This window comes from Chelonia mydas, chromosome 14 (genome assembly GCF_015237465.2).
Source record: "Chelonia mydas isolate rCheMyd1 chromosome 14, rCheMyd1.pri.v2, whole genome shotgun sequence".
In the NCBI taxonomy this organism is placed as follows: Eukaryota; Metazoa; Chordata; order Testudines; family Cheloniidae; genus Chelonia; species Chelonia mydas.
In genome coordinates this window covers 8,989,643-9,006,081 of record NC_051254.2, presented here as the reverse complement: position 1 = coordinate 9,006,081, position 16,439 = coordinate 8,989,643, and the positions used below count along the sequence as shown (strand labels likewise).

The window sequence follows — 16,439 nt, the reverse complement described above, 5'->3', positions numbered from 1 at the left end:
CTCACGTGCCTGGAAATCAAAGAAAGCAAAACCTCAGAGGCTTGTGAAACCTGTTAAGCAAAACCTCAGAGGCTTGTGAAGGCTCTGACTGGAGCATAGAGACGTGGCAGCCTTGGTTCAAATGTGCTTTATCTGCTGAAAGACAGCAGCTGTGCCCAAAAGCCACCAGTGCTTCCTGTAGAGCTCTCATGCAGTACCTGTGCAGCCTGGTGAGCTCTGCTCCAGGGATGTCCTGCTTCTGAAGTACTGGCAAGGCTTGTCCAACTCAGGGCCTTCGTGGCATCACTGGTCACTGGCGTGATCATGGCATCATGACATTGCATTTGCATCACTGTAGTGTTAGTCCCTTGGGGATTAAGCAGATGGCCCGATACCTTTGCCATTCTAGGAGGAGGAGGCAGAGTTGCTCTCTTGTTCTGCCTTAAACTCTGGCTGGAATTTACAAGTTCAGAAGGAGAAGCAAAGTCAAAAGCCAAGATTTTTTCTCTGTCTGTATTTGACTAAGATTTTCAGGAGTGACTAGGGAGTTTATGTAACAGCCCCTGCTCTCTGAATTGTCAGACCTCTTTAAGGGTTCTCAGTTTGGGCACCCAAACTGCGTGTATCTCACGTGTATCTCATGCGTGTATCTCACGTGATGGTAACAGCTATGCAGTAAAATGCAGAGGCTGATCACATCTTTGTGTCCTCTGTGGCTTGGGCGGACTGGGACTCGGGGTGGCCAGTGAGCTGGCTGCGGCAGGGATCCTCTGACTGCAGGTGGGGCTCGGGGCTCCAGCAGGGGAGGGGAGAAGGATAGGGTGTGGTAGGGTAGGGACGGACCCTGGGGTAGAAGGGGCAGGGCTGGACACTAGGCTCCCTGAACAGGGGGTTCATGTGCTGCCCATGGCTGTGTGGACATACTCTAAGTCACTTAGGTGCTTTTGAAAACTTCACCCCATGTCTATTGAGCCATTGTGATCTGCAGAGTCCGAGGCTGAAATCTGGGTCTACCCCACTTACTCTGCAAGACTGAAACATGGTTTGGCCATGTTGGGTACTATTGTGTGGTAACCAGCTCCCACACCCTGCTGGCTTCTCATAGCGTAGCTGAGATCCAAGGCTCAAAACTGTGTTGGACACTGTTTGGAAATATGCTTACAACTTGACATCTTCGCTGGGGGCTTGGCAGATGGGTCTACGTTTGACTAACTGCTACCCAAAAAATACACAGACTTAAAAAAACCAATTGCTTATAAATGCAAAGTGAAAAACTAGGGCCGTTTTGAGAAAAGGCCTATGCCCGGCAGCACAAGCAAAGCAAGCCACCATTTAGGGTTTGTTGTTTCAAATCACATGGGAGCTCTGCAGGCTGGCTCTGTCTCTTCCTTTGTTTGTGAGGTCATAGGTGGAATTGACTTGCCGTCAGAGCCACCTCTAGTAGTGGGACTGGAAGGGAGCAAATCTGTGGCCTCAGCCTTTATCCTTGGTAGCTCTGGCCTGCTGTTGCTTGAGGACCGACAAATTGTAACCACAGCCAGGATTTGCAGGCCCACACACGCTTCTTATGGACTGGGCACGTCTTTTAGTTTGTCTCGGCTACCATGCTTCTTATTATTCTAAATGAATTCTCTGATTTCCGTTCATGCACATGCTTTTCCTTTAATTAATGGTGCTAAGTACGCTGTGGAAGGCAGTGCTGAAAGTAATCCCTTCTTATCTCAAGGTGAATACAACTTGGAAATTGTTAACGTGAAGAATCACAGGCAGAAAACAAACACAATATCCCTTTGCGGTTAGATTTGTTTAGCCAATTATTTGACGCATTTGATTTAAAACATGTTCCTGGTGCTTTGAACTGTGCTGGGAGAGTGAGTGAGAGAGAGCACAGGTTAATGCTGCAGATCGAAGAAATAGAGAGATAATACAGCTTGTAAACAAATGGGGCAGCCCAAACATGCTCATCCCCTGCCCTTAACTGACTTTCATCAGGAGGGATAGCTCATTATTTCTAATCTAATTCTCTCCAGTTTGCTTGGCTCTGCTATTAGAACCTTTTGCTGTGCAGAGATGGTGAGACCGAAAGGGATGTTTCCAGCACAGCGCCCAGGGACTTAATTGTGTAAATACTATTCTCATTAATGGTTCCTCATTAGCTTCTCAGCCAGAGAACAACTCACTCAGCCAGGCTCCATAAGAGCCCAGGAACCTGGCTATGTTTCCCTGGGGAGGGGTGTCTTTCAGCTACCAGAATTAAGGGGGCGTCCGCTCCAGGGTTAAGGATGCACTGAGATTTGCGGGTAAAGCAGGACTAAGCCCCTTTCTTTCTCACTTGGACTGAAATGAGTCTCCAGATTTAACAGCCTAACTCTACAGGTGACAGCTACATTGAATATAGTTAAATATTTACTAACGTGTTGCAGAGGAAAAGCCTGTTAACAATGTCTTCGGGCTTGTCAACACAGACCAGTAATATGCACCAGCGGGGTGTGAATTCTAAGGCACAGCAACGCGTTGCACACCAACTGGCCTGCGTAGACCATGATGTGATACTCAGAGCTGTGAGGCACCTCCTGGGGGTACTCAGAGCTGTGAAGCACCTCGCTACCACCTGTCCTTAGCATGAGAAATCCTTGTCTGGGCCTGTTGGGAGTCAGCTCCACAACTCCACTGGCCACAGGCAACACACACACTCTCCTCTAGGCCTATCCAGGCCCCACTCTCTCTGCAGGTTAACAATAGGCACGCTCCAACCCCCGTGCATCTCCCTGGAGGATCCAGACCTTGTTCCACTGGACACTCACAATATTCACAGATTCGCTGCTCCTGAAGAAGCAGTACATCCCAGCCGACCGCTTCCATCTCAGGTCACCGCTCTGTTTAACACGCAATACTTAGATATGTTTATAGTGAAAACAAGGAAAAGTTTATTTAGCAGAGTATAGAGAGTCAAGTGATAGCTAGCAGAAGTATTGAAACAAATGGGTACCTATAAAATATAATCATAATACACATTCTAGAACCTAGACTTACTTAACTAGATACTTTCCTGTCTTACAGAGGGATGCTCACCCAAAGTCCTTCCAGTATTTTACAGTCAGCCCTAAACAACAGTTCATCCCATTTGCCTCTAGGGGACTCCCACCTCTGCCCCAACGCAATGTTCCTCCAGCTTCCATTGCAACTCGTTCACTCCTGAGCACCCAAGTCCCAGTCCAAATGATGTCCCAAGGTCTGTTGGAGCGTGGCCCCTTTTGGCAAACTCCAGTCGATTTGTGGGAGGGAGCAACTTCCCCCAGAGTGGAGCTGCAAGCCCTGGGTTTCTGACAGCTAGGACTGCAAGTCTCCCACTTTGCCTGTCTCCCCCGCCCCACCCCCATGGTCTGTGAATAGCACGGGGACTGGCTAAGTGCAATTTTCGGGCCCCAGAGCTCTCTGTGTGTGTTTATGTACAGATATGGGTGCGTCTGCATATATACCTGTAACTATAGATGGTAAAAAAGTCGGCCATATGGAGCTACCATAGTGAAGAACATGGTATGAAAAACTAGAAAGACAGAAATGCATCACTCCTAATCCAGGGCAAAATCATGGCTTGCTCTGTGCACCCATGCAGGGGAGTAAAGGGACATAAGGATCCCCTTTTACATAGCCAGCACAGGGCAGTGACCCACAGTGCAAGTGGGAGAGCTGTTGCTGTGAGAACAGAGGGGCAGGCAGGGATTGGATTCAGCAAAAGCTGGACTCTGCCTGCCCCACCCCCAGTGAGCCAGCTAGTGCAGCCGAGCTGGCATGGGGGAGAAGACATCTGCTACTGGTTTATGCATTGTTGGGTTCTGATTTAAGTACAATCAGCATGCTTAGGAACAGTCTTAGCTCGAGTTAAAGCTGGTGGGGAAGTTTAGGGTTGAACTCAAGCTGCTAACCCATGTTGAAAGCGGAGTTGCTGTGTCTTCCCTGCTATGTTAACCTGAGTTGAGACACCGTTTTTTTTTTTGCAGTGAAGACATACACCGAGTCACAGTTCATACTCTGGCCCAGGGGCACAGCAATGTTGCCTTCTGCTAAACTGTTTAGTTTATTGTTCTCTCATCCTTCCAACCCAGCCCACTCCATTTGTCTGCTTCATCCACCAGTTGTGTCCCATCGGGGGTGGGGGTTTAGTTAACATTTTCAAAGGTGCCTAAGACACTTAGGGGCCCAAGTCTTTTGAAAATGAGATTTAGGTTCCTATGTCACTTAGGTACTTTTTAAAATATTACCCTGTCTATGTTGTTTGAATAGTGCAATGGAGCCTTGACACTTGATTAAGCCACAGTCAAGCTCTATATTAGCAGAGTAATTAGCAAAGTCATAAAAGTCCATTCAAAATGTTTTGTCCTTCTTAGGACTCTGCTGCTTTCGGCCGTTGTGTGGTTTTTCCCTTTTCCTTGCTAATCAGGAATAATCTCTCGTATCCTTGCCTCGTGATGCTGGCTTAGGCTTTGTCTGCCTTGCCTCTCCATCTCTTCAATTACTTTCTAAAATTCACAGTGAAAGGAGCTTTGTAACCTGACCCAGCCTGCCTCTAATTGAGATGAATGGAAGAAACCATGTCTTCTTTTGGATACATCATTATTATTGTACCAGCATAATTTGCTCTCTGAAATTTCTAGCTTACACACAACTTTTATTGGCCATCCTGACAGGGAGAAGATGACCTGGAGTCCTTGTTTTCTGACTGAGCCTGTCTCTGCTACTGCAGTGGCAATCTAACCAGGGCGTGTGCTAAGATGGGAAGCAGATGGGCTGTTCTGTTGCCTACTAGTATCCCAACCCATCTGGCTCTAGATGTTTTATTTTTCTTTGTGTTGTAAAATCCCCTTGTGGTGTTTGCATCCAGGGCTGGCCATGAACCCAAGCAAAGTAAGCTGTGGCATAGTGTTTTTCATCCCACACGAGCTGTACAGCTCACGTAGAGTCATAGATTCATAGGTGTTAAGGCCAGAAAGGAACCATTTAGTTTGACTTCTTGCATGACTAGCATGACATGATCTTAGGCTAGAGGATTTCACTCAGCGTTCCTGCATCAAGCCCATAACTTTTGTTTGAGCGAGGGCACCTTCAGAAAGACCTTGCACCTGGATTTCAAAACTCCAGTTGACATGCTGGCTCTGTCGCCGCCTTCTACAATGGCACCAGAAAGGGAATGAGCTGACTTGCTTGTAGGTCCCTTCTGGTAATGCATGGCTCGATTTCCCCTCTTCAGAACAGTTTGGAGTCCTGTAAACTATAAGGCCAGCCCTGTTGGCATCAAATAGTGATCTGAAGCAACAACTTTAGTCATTTCCACTCATCCCGGGGGCAGCACGTGGGGCTTAAGGGTGCACTTTGCAGGCTTTCTGCTGGCCCTTGGCACAGGGGAATTGGACCCTGAATGCAGCTATCCCACTGGTGTTTTCCCTTGATCCGTCAGTGCTTGAGCGAGTTCCGAGAGAGGATGTAAGTGTCTGTCTGTGTCCAAGCCGCTGTTTCAGAAAACAAGTGCATAGAAGGTGAGCGCGACATAGGAAAGCTTGAGCGAGCAGCATGGCAGAGTGAACTGCAGCACTGAAGATGTTGCATTGTGGTCTGTCAGAGCACAGGAGTGTTGAATGCCAAACCCAAGTCGCGTTGGTCCTGATTCTGTGAGGTGCAGAGCGCCTCCTGCGTTTCACCTAAGGTGTGTTGAGGGCCCTCAGCACTTGCCAGGGTTTGGCCTGCGTTCTCTTCGTCTTCGTTTCTGTCTTGGCGCAATGGGCGGGATGCTTACCTCCCTCACTCCGGCATGGAGGATTAGCTAGGGAATGCTGGTGAAGTGCACTGTCCCAGGCACGACCACCCCCTCAGGCCTTGGCTCTCTGTCCGCTTTCGAAGTGCTGGAGTCACGCTTGGCTCAACTGGCACTTAGTATCTCATTTTACTTATGAAGCAAGGAACTCTGTAGATTTCCAGTTATTTCATCTTAATGGGAAAATCAAACCGTGCTGGCTCTAATTTTCCTTTCAAAATGACATTGATGGTAACAGCTAGAGTAAACAAGGTTAATATGCAGTACAGGCTGCGCGCTGCCAGAACCGCTGCACAGCTGAATAACCCATGCAGCCAGCGTCACCAGGGAAGCGCTGGGCCCCGCTTTCATTAAAGAGAGAACAAAGTCGTTAATGGAAGAGAGTTTAACTACCAGGCAGCCAGCCACTGCTGTTTTCCAGGACGTCCAGGATAGGGAGCTACAGCCTAATTCCCAAGAGGAGTATTGGAAAGCTCAGCATCACTGGCCCTCTGAAGATGTCAGACAAACTCTGAGTGAAGCTTGGTATGAACCAGCTGGTTTCCTGGCAGACTTGTCAGCTGGTTTCTCCCAGCACTGAGCCCAGATCTGCTCGGGAGGTGTGAGAACCTGAGGCTGGCTTTGGGGGAAGACACCAAAACACAACAAGTTTTGCATGGTTTGTATTATTATTAAATATGTCTATTTTGGTAGCGCTCAAAGGCCCCCGTTGGGATGGGGCCCTGCTGTGCTAGTCACTGTACAAGCACAGAAGAGAGACAATCCTGGCTCTGAAGAGTTTACAGTCTATAGAACAATGTGAACGCTTTGCATGGGATGCTCTCCAAAGTCCTAACCGCCCACCCGCACATTAATGATGTAAGCTTCTCAACACCCTGTGTTGTAGGGTGGTGTATAAACCCATTTCACAGGCTGGACAAACTGAGACACGGGGATATCAATGGTCAGACTGTGGGTTCTGTTGCATGAATGTGTAAGAGAGGACAGAGAGCCCTTCTCCTTTCAGCACCTGGTGCTTGGTGCCCAGAGTGCAAGATGTGGGGGAGTCAGGGCCACCAGCAACACTAGATAACCCAGGACCCCAGTGGCTGGAAGAACCACAGCCTGCTCCAGAGTGACTTGCCCAGGCTCACACGAGAAGTGAGTTGTAGAGTTGAGAACAGAACCCATATCTCTTTCTTAACCACAGGAAGATCCTTGCTCCCCAGCATTCCTTCAGCTGACTTGAGAAACTAACTCTGGAGCTCTGGTTCTCTTCCCCACGCTGGGAGGGCAGAGAGGTCTAGGGGCCAGGGCACTGGACTGAGACTCAGGGGGTTCAATTCCTGGCTCTGCCACTGACATTGTGTAAGTTACTTCAGCTCTCTGTGCCTCTGTTTCCCCTCCCCCCACTTTGTGGGTCTCATCTGTTTAGATTGTGAGTTTTCTGAGGCAGTGACTGTCTCTTAGTATCTGCATGTGTGCGTGCAGTGCCTAGAGCAATGGGGCCCCAACCTCAACTGTGGTCTTTTGGTGCCATTGTGATACTAGCAATGAATGAGAACTGGATCAGATGCACAGATATTTTGAGCCCTGCAGGATGCCCAGTGGTCAAGAGGGAAAGGCCCTAAACCGGCTGAAGAAAACTCTTTCCATGTTGGAAAATGAAGAGTCAATAAAAATGAGAAAGTGACTTGACTGTGACTTGCTTTAGCTGGGCCTTTCTCCTCCTGGCCCTGCCTGGATGGGCCATCAAGAGGTTACACACGTGTTTGGAGCAGGAGGTGTTGATCACTTGATCGTTCTGTGATTTCCACTGAGTCAAGCTTGCATTAAGAATAGTTAGCATTTTTCTCTTCTGTAGGTCTGCAGGCATTTTACAAGGTGGGCAAGCATCATGAACCCCATTTTATACAGCGGAAACTCACAGAGGGGGTTGCTGGCAGATCCAGGAATAAAAACCCTCTTGACCGCCAATCCAGTGCCCCAGCCACTGCATCTTGCTGCCTTCTTGAAACAGTTTCCTCTACAACTGATTCATCCTTTTGTCGTCTCCTGGATTTAAACTTCTGTGCACCATTCTGATCCTCCATTTGTCACCATCTGAGTTACTGTTACCCTTCCCTGCTCTTACATCTTCCTAAGTAATAAACTGCACTTGTTCACCCTTAAATCAGAACCCAGTGATCAGAGTCTCCAGTTCCTCCTCATTGTGCAAATGTTTATCTTGCCAGGACTAAAATCACTTTCATTTTATCCTCTGGGGGACACATTTATCTCTTTGATGGTTCTTCACTGTTTTCACCTAAGCTGTGGTTCCTTTTGCTGAACAGATTTTAAGATACTGTTAAGAGCTGGGTGAAACCTGGTTATAGGTTTGAGATTGACAGCGGTGTCATCCTTCAGTTGACATAACTGTCAGCATAAGCCCCCCTATGACAAAAGGAGTGTATAAACCCACCCAGGAACTTTTGCCGAGGGGTGTGTATATGTGTGTTGTGAGAGAGAGAGAAAGCAGAACACAACTAAGAACGCAACTAAGAACCAAAGAGAGAGACCGAGAGAGAGAGAAAGCAAAACAGAGCAGCTGCAAGCACGGTGGCTGACCCTGATCAAATGTATTTGATGGTAGTTTTAAAGTCGATGTAAAAGAAAATGTGTCACTTTCTTGGCAGTGCTACTGGGCTTAGTCAGGTTCTCTAGTCAATTTATTCCCCTCCCCCAGTATTGCTGACTGCAGCCCCTAATTAGGGTGACCAGATGTCCCTTTTTTAAAGGGACAGTCCTGTTTTTTGGGACTTTTTCTTGTATAGGCGCCCATTGCCCCCCACCCCTGTCCTGTTTTTTCACAATTGCTATGTGGTCACCCTACCCCTAATGCATAAAAGAGGGTTCAGGTGGAGAGTTCTCCTATCAGTGGGAGATTGTAATTAGCTGTTTTCTTCTTCCAAGGTTCCCTGGCGGTATCGGTAGCTGACATGACTGCACCAGTGGTGGGTTCCTCTGGAGGGGTTTATGCACTCATTTCTGCTCATCTGGCCAACATAGTAATGGTAAGTACCAGAACGATTGTCAAGCCTATTTGAAAGGGGATGAATTCTGGGAGACTAGATGGCTCTGGGGAGATTGGCAGTGGGGCCTGTCATGGCTAACTCAGCAGTCTAAATCGAGCCTGGGTCAATAGTGACAAATATGGTCACAATCTGATGATTTCTTGGCAGCCTGCCAAGGATGTGAATGGGCCATAGAGAATGAATTGCCCTCTTTTCCCTAGAGGTGGTCCCTCTGCCCCAGGGTTGAGGTACATTGGTTGGAGGGGACACTGTATGTGGGAAGCGCTCAGTGCTCCCATCCATGCACTTCTTCTGTGCATAGAGGACTTCCGTTTCCAAAGCTGTCAATCTGCCACCTTCAAACTTGTTGAATTTTTGTGTGTTTATTCACCCTGTCCAGATCTGGATCTGCCCTATTTTCTGTTTTCCAAACTCTCCCCTTCTCTTTGGATTTCCATGACCCTTATCACAGGGCACCTACACAAAGTCAGGATCCCAAATGCAAGTGCAAATGTTGAATGTAAATAAACCTCATTGGCTATGTAGTAAAACTTATTTGAAATGATCACCAAAGAGAATCGGGAAAAATCGAGCAGCTGGAAGAAATGCGGTCTTTCACTAATGCGGGCTGCATAACAGAGTTATGTGGCTTGCTTTATAGAGAGAAGGCTCATTTCAGCATGCACAGACCCTCATGCACTTTCTACAGTGCATATAGGCTGGAAGGATGGCCCCGTGGTTGGGACGCTAGCTTGGGAGTCCTGAGTTCAATTCTCTGGTCTGCCATGGGTTTCCTTTGTGACCTCAGTCTCTGTGTGCCTGAGTTCCTGATCTGTAATATGGGGATAGTAGCACTGCCCTACCTCATGGAGGTGTTGGGATCATAAGTACATTAAAGGTTGTAAGGTGCTCAGATGCTATGGTTATAGGGGGCCATATAAGTGCCTTGGACAAATATAGGGCCCAGGTATGTGACTCCTAGTTTCATATACAGGATACATTTTCCCAGCTCTACCTGTGTAAAAACTAGCCCCATGTGGCACGACAGTTCAGCTCTGTGCTTTCATCTCCACTCTTCTTCTTTTCTCCTTGAGCTTTTTTATTGTGTAGCAACCAGTTAAACAATGTCCTCCCACAAGGTCCAACACACACACATGAATTTCCAAGATGGGTAATTCACATTAACTAAATGCCTGAAATAGACCATTTGCAACTGAGGGTGGGGGTTGTATTTTCTCAGAGGCATAGCTTTATTGATGTCTTGGTACCTACAAACATTTGTGCAGAAATTACACTTTCATGAGATTGACGTTTTCTCTTTCTCTCTCTGCTCCTGCCCTTACCCCCAATCACTGGGCATCAGACTAAGAATTAAGGGTCCAGTCCTGCAAGGTGCTGAGCACATTGAGCTCCCAATGATTTCTGTGGGAGCACTGAGGCTGCTCAGCATCCCAGAAGAGATGCTTCATCTAGGACCCTGAAAATCTTAGGACATTCCCTGATGCATGTGGCCATTTGCTCATACACACTGGCACTTACACCTGCAGTTGCACTTGTGGCTGAGACGGATGGCAGTTTCCATGTGTAAATACTGAGATTTGTACCTTTAAGAATTTGGCCCTAAAAGTATCATCATAATTCTATAGCCCTCTACGGCTTTGCGCTTGCATGACTACAGTGAGCAGAGAACTCGGATTCTTATGTGCCACAAACACAGCATCCCATTCCCCTTGAGCTACAGGAGAATCTCTGTTAGCTGAAGGTTTCAGAGTAACAGCCGTGTTAGTCTGTATTCGTAAAAAGAAAAGGAGTACTTGTGGCACCTTAGAGACTAACCAGTTTATTTGAGCATGAGCTTTCGTGAGCTACAGCTCACTTCATCGGATGCATAGCTGAAGATGATTTATGACACACTATTGAGCACTTCTGCTTCTATCCAGTAGAGGGCAGCATGCACACACACCCATCCACCCACCAGTGAGTTCATTCATTTTTAGTGCATTGTTCAGGTTTCTTGAAGTGTTGCATCATTTGACCTTTGAGTTCTCTCCTATTTAGTGATTGCCACAGTAGCACAAGTCACTTTGCAAAATGATCAGTAGTATACCAAGAAATGACTGAACTGACTTTTATGAACCTTTCCTGCCTACCTGTTACTGGTGCTTTTTCTTTCTTTCTCCCTTGCTCGCTTAATATTCCTGTGAGAATCTCTCACATAATGAAAAAGACGTTTTGCATTTGCCACTCCATCGCGTCCGTTGACAATACTCGTCTTTTTGCACGGACGGTTTGGAGGGGGAAGGGAAAGTATCTCATCTGAATCTTCCATTTCCCTCGTGCCTCCTGGTAACTGAAGGAAATTAAAATATCCCTGCTTGTAAAAAACAAATAAATAAATAAAATTCTTGAAAATAAATAAAATAACCAACAAGAGCAAGCAATAAAACATCTCACCCTAAGGAAAATAATAAGGGGAAAAAAGCCAACAAAGCTGCATAGAAATGAAGAGTAAAGGAGGAAACAGTATTAATCAGCATGAGCTCAGAGCCATCTGACTATGTTAGCTGTCTCTGTGGAGAGAGAAAATGAGTTACTTTATTTTGCACAGATTGCATTCTTGCAGCTGCCAAAGTGATTTATACCGAGATCCCACATCAGACTTTATATATTGTAAAATATTGTTTTAATACATTGCCACCTGCTACATCAGGAGCTGGACCCGGGACCCCATTAATATTTGTTTCTTTGGTGTGTAGATTATTTAATTTGTTGTTAGTTTGGCTGTAGGGAGCTGTTCTGGAACCTCTTAATGCTTTGATATCTCACACTACCTTACACAGGCACAATTCCTTTGGAAAGAATCTAACTGAGATTGGGTGCTTAATAATAATACTGCTTTGCATTTCTAGATACGTCAGGTGACAAGAGGTATATAAGAATCTAAATAGAATAGGGCTCTACAGCATCTTCCTTGTGAGGATTTCCAAGCGCTTTAGAAATGCAACTAAATTAAGCCTGCCTCATAGCCCTCCAGTGAATTGGCTAAATATTATCATCTTCACTTCACAGATTTGGGAGTGGATGACAGAGACTTGCCCAAGGAACCTGTGGTGGTTCATGTGTCTTAACATTCTGCAAGTGTCTAAGTGTGGTCCAAGATGCATAATATTCTTCACAGTGTGAACCCATATCGAACGGCAGGCAGGCAGGCTTTGGCAGTCTTATTACAGTGCTGGAATTTGCTTGGTAGAGCAAAGTCTACAAACATTTCTGTACATTTTCTTTCTTTTGGAAATCACGTGCTCATAGGACTTAACTGTACTAGGAAATTACAGTGTATTAACCCTACAAGTTACCCCAATTAGCTGACACGATGTTAAACATGACAGTCCCTGTCTATGCTGAGTAAATCACCTTCGTTAACGTGTTCTAATGCAACATAGTTTCCCAGTGTAAACAAGCCCATAGTTGGTGTATCTTTCATCCCTGAAACCCTGAGTGTTTCCTGCTAAATATAATGCTATTTTTATAATTAGGTTTGGAATATTTTTATTCTTATGGGTTTCAACTATATTAATGTTTATTTCCAAGGATTTTTTTATTTTACGTTTTTGTTACCAACCTTAAATTTTGGCACTAGCTGGAAATTAAAACAACTTTATACTAATTTATTTAAAACCTAATTACTTAAGAAGTTGAGGTTCATAAGATTCAGAAATAGGACAGTAATATTATCAGACAATCCTATTTTAGAATAGCTCCCATTAGTTGATTTGCTAGATAGAACTGAGAGCATTAGCTGTCTGTGAGTGCAACATATATGTATTTAATTTCTCCATTCTGTAACTTTTTATTATTAATGTGAGAAGATATTTCAGTCTTTTTGGATGGAGGGAGAAAATGTCAGTTATAGACACTGGTGATTTAAAATCTAATCCTTCCAAGCCTATATATAAGTATCAAACCAGACTGTTGACCTATAAAGATATAAACTGGGATGAGATATGACCCCTTTATGAATGCTGACCTACTTGTGGGCTCCTAGAAATTTACATAGCAATCTGGCTCCAACTGAAGTAAATTGGGAGACTTGCCACTCAGTCCAACGACAGAGACATCTGTTGCTTACAATTTAACACATCAACAACCAAAGACACAACCCCTGTTTTGGACAGATGTATTTCATGTAGAGATGAGCCAAAACCAAACTCTCAGATCCAAGCAGCCTCAAACTCTGGAGAAATTTGCAGAAGTCTGAACTTTGGGTTTGAACCATTAAAGTCAGTTGGAATCTTTCCATTGATTTTAATAGGGTTTGGAACAAGCCCTTTGTGATTGGCCCCATCTCTGAAGTGGACTGATCCCAAGTGTTCAGGACTGGAGTTTGGAAGTCCACTTCCAAACTGTCCAGCTAGGGCCAGTGTCAGTTTCATGCCTCCCCTCCCTAACCTGTCCTTTTACATTTTGCCTTCCATGCATATGGATGTAGATCAGGACAGACCAGTGGAAGAAGTGGGAGACCTGTACACCAAGGAAAATGCTCTTTGTGTGTTTATTTGTCTTATTAGCCTATTTCATATAGACTGTTAACTAGACAATCTTTTCCCTGAATTCAGTGCATGCCTAATTATATCGCCAACTCTTCTGCTTTCCGTAGCTCTTTTGTACAGTTTCTTCTGTAGGTTAAATCCAAGTCCGTAAAGAAAGGGAGCAGATGGAGGCCGAGATCCTGCAAAGAATTACTCGAGTGCTGAATTTTGTGCACTCTGAGTAGTCCCTTTGAAAGCAAAAGTCTCCTCAGGTTGATAGGAGCTGTCCATTGATCTCCAAGGGCTTTGGATAAGGACTACGTTATATACAGTTCAGCATGTGCTTCAGTCTTTGCAGAATCAAGGCATTAGATTTTTCTAAGCTTGATGCTTTGGCTTCTTCCTTTATTAGAACACGTCTTCTCCAGGTGTGTGTGTGTGCGTACACACAGATTAGTACAGATATAAATTGAGTGCAATGCAGATCAGATCTAATAGCTGGCTCACAACAGATGTGGTATTATACCAAAGGCTCCTTATTGCAAAGATTACTGAATGTGGTTGTAAGCTGTTTTCCAAGATTGTTGTGAAAGGCTGGTCACATGGAAGGGGTCTCTCAAGGAAATAGTGGGATGCCTGAAATTCTTGTGGATGGAAATCAATGAACTAGTGACAGAAAAGTGGAAATCATGGTGAGAAGGTGAGTCAGTGGCTTTAGATTTCTCATGCCAGTTTGAAATGGGGTGAAACACTTGAATTGCTACTGTCAGCTGTGATGAGCACAACCATGTGCCAGAGTTCCACATCAAGTGGTCTGGATCACTCTTTGGCCCAGATACCAATGGTTCAAATCACATCAGGAAAAAAGGCAGAGTCTATACGCATAACATAAAGCTGAGTCAAAAGGCCCTTGATCCTCAGGGCTTTCATCTCAACCTCCAGGGAGTCAGTAGTTTCTCAGAGGCAGGCTGGTGTATCCTGGCTGAGAGCCATTGCTCCTCAGAAATCCCATGCTTTTCTGTCCCTTCTTTGTCTTCTTCCTCCCTCTTTACAGTTGGGCTTGCCCTCATTAGGCACCACAGCGGTGGGGGGTGTCGCTCCATAATTGGCATTTATCACAGCTGAACTAGGGCATGGCTAGTTTGTCTGTCGCAGGCAGGCAGGGTTCTTAACCCTTTCCTGCCTTTGTTTTTGTGGGAGAGCTTGCAGACCCCATCACAACTACCAATGATTAGATTTCAGTTAAGATATCAAATGTGATCTACAATGTATGCTCTTCCATACTGCTAGCCAAGAGTAGTGAGCTCTTTGGGGCAGGGATCATCTTTTATTGTGTGCATGTACATTGCCTAGAAAAATGGAGCCCTATCTGGGCTGAGGCCTCTAGGCACTATTATAATACAATACTTAGATTCTAAGCTCCTTGGGGCAGGTGCTGTCTTTTTTGTTCTGTGGTTGTGCAGCGCCTAGCACAATGAGGTATGAGTCCATGACTAGGGCTCTTAGGCATACCAGTAATACAAATACATAATAATAATTAATAATAAATACTAACCATAGACATCGGGCTCCAGAAGGAGCGTTTCCAAACCTCCTTGGCTGGAATGAGGGGTTTGCTTCAGCAGAGGGCTTTTTTGACATGAGAGAGGAATAGGGAGACTATCGTGGGAGGGAAACTCCCCTCCTCTAATGCAAGCTTTAAAGATAATGCTTGTATTCTGAAGTTAGTTGCTTCTTCTCCCTGGTTTCAGAATTAATTTTAACCAAACTAAGCACCTCCTGTGGCTGGAAAAATTTAGTAAAAGTTTACTAAATATTCAATAATTTGAGAAACATTTTGCTTTAATTAAGAAAAATAATTAGTTCTGTTAGTTTTTATTATGCCAATTAGTTGCCTCCAAGATGCATTTGCTTCAATGGCCTGTCTAATGTAAATATCCTTTTCTGGTATTTCTAAGGCACTTATTACTTGGTATCTAAGTGTTTGCACTGAAAGAGGACAAGAGAAAGGATTAAACTCCCATGTATTTGTTTGTGGGCCATAACCTAAATGATCTATGTATTTAATACAGCTGGCCAGGAAATGGATTTTTTTCCCTCTAGAAAGTTTTGACTTTTCATCAGAAAAACAACCACTAAAAAGCTTTTCGCTGTAAAGTATTCTGTTTGCAGGATTTTGGTTTTTTGATGAAAAGTCAAAGTTTTCCATAGCAAGCAGACACTTTCTGCAAAAAATTAATCAAAAACCCAATTTTCTGTTGAAAAACAGTTTAGATGGAACATTTTCAACGAGCCCTAGTATGTAAGCCCTGAATATTCTGTCTAACCTTTTCCCTCCAGACCTGAGTTCATCCTTTAAATCTTGAGCACTGCAAACACTGCTGCAAGCTTCCAGAAGGCAGATAATATCAGTGTTGGTTTATTGATCCTCTGATGTGATTTAGCTCAAGGGTGTGAGGTCATTCAGATTTCCTGTTTGCAAGAAGTAAAGGGATGCTGATGTCTCCATGCTCCTTCCTATACTGTTTGGATCAAAAGGAGATGATAGGGGAAGAAAATATATTACTGTAAAGAGGGAGAAATATCTTGGTATCTCATTGTTTTCAATACTTGTTAATGCCTCTCTCATTACCCAAGAACATTCTTCTCCCTTAGTTCAGCTGGAGGAAGCAAGTGTGTATCCTGTTCTTTCATTCAGAACCCAACCACTTAAAGCGTTGGTGAGATGATAAGAGTTAACTAATTATATTCTCTGTGCCCCCTCAACCCCCCACTACAAACCCTTCTCTGTTTGCTAGGCTTCCAAGCTTTGAGGACACACCCACAAAAATAGACCTGCAACATGTTTTTTCCAAACTTAGTTTTATTGAGTCCTCACTCTGTGTGCAACTGTGTCCCTGCCCACAGACACACCGTGGATTGCACTACTGTACATTTCTAATTCAAACTGCTCCTTCTTATCATTTCTATGTAACATAATCTAAAACTTCTGGGATAACCTGACCTTACCTCCCCACGCGTTTCCCTCACACCCAGTATGAACTGTAAACATCCATCAAGGAGCAAAAGAGCGTGACAAAAGAAATAGAA

General features: G+C 44.9%; 1 protein-coding gene across 5 annotated transcripts in view; it reads left to right on the top strand.

Annotated features, from left to right (window-relative positions):
* RHBDL3 (rhomboid like 3) overlaps window positions 1-16,439 on the top strand; it is a 125,483-nt gene that overhangs the window by 100,669 nt on the left and 8,375 nt on the right. For all 5 annotated transcript variants that reach the window (XM_007055106.4, XM_043528458.1, XM_043528459.1 and 2 more), the window contains one exon: window positions 8,720-8,820. In XM_007055106.4, the coding sequence (XP_007055168.3) occupies window positions 8,720-8,820 (101 nt within the window). The remainder of the gene's footprint in view (window positions 1-8,719; window positions 8,821-16,439) is intronic.